General features: G+C 67.1%; 1 protein-coding gene across 1 annotated transcript in view; it reads left to right on the top strand.

Annotated features, from left to right (window-relative positions):
* RNF123 (ring finger protein 123) overlaps positions 1-434 on the top strand; it is a 23768-nt gene that overhangs the window by 5300 nt on the left and 18034 nt on the right. Inside the window, 3 exon segments of the mRNA XM_010851958.1 lie at positions 15-129; positions 214-294; positions 296-433. Coding sequence (XP_010850260.1) covers positions 15-129; positions 214-294; positions 296-433 — 334 coding nt within the window.

Genomic DNA, 434 nt, shown 5'->3' with positions numbered 1-434 from the left:
TAACTCGGTGGTACCTACCCAGTGGCGGGCTACCGGCCCCTGCAGGCCCCGCCGAGCACCAGCCTGGTGCGGGCACAGAGGTTGCTGGGCTGCTTCCGGGCAGTGCTCAGCATGGAGCTGGACCCCGTGGTGAGCCGGCATCCGGGCTGGGTGGGCTGGGGGCTTTCTGCAGCCCTCCGCCCCTCACCGTCCTCTCCTCCCCCGCATCCCCAGGAAGGGCGGCTGGTGGAGAAGGAGAGCTCTGAGTGGCAGTTGCAGGGACAGCCCACCATCCTCCTCACCCTGGCCCCCATCTTTCCATCACTTTGCACCGCTCCTGGTGAGGGGATGTGAGGGAGGGGAAAGGCCCAGGTTGAGGGCTGGGGTGCTGAGGTGTGTGAGGTCCAGTCGCCTCACCTGGCAGGACCCCCATGACCAGAGCTCTCAGACCTCAA

Source organism: Bison bison, unplaced genomic scaffold (genome assembly GCF_000754665.1).
Source record: "Bison bison bison isolate TAMUID 2011002044 unplaced genomic scaffold, Bison_UMD1.0 scf7180017864304, whole genome shotgun sequence".
Taxonomy (NCBI): domain Eukaryota; kingdom Metazoa; phylum Chordata; class Mammalia; order Artiodactyla; family Bovidae; genus Bison; species Bison bison.
This window is presented reverse-complemented; position numbering and strand designations above follow the sequence as displayed.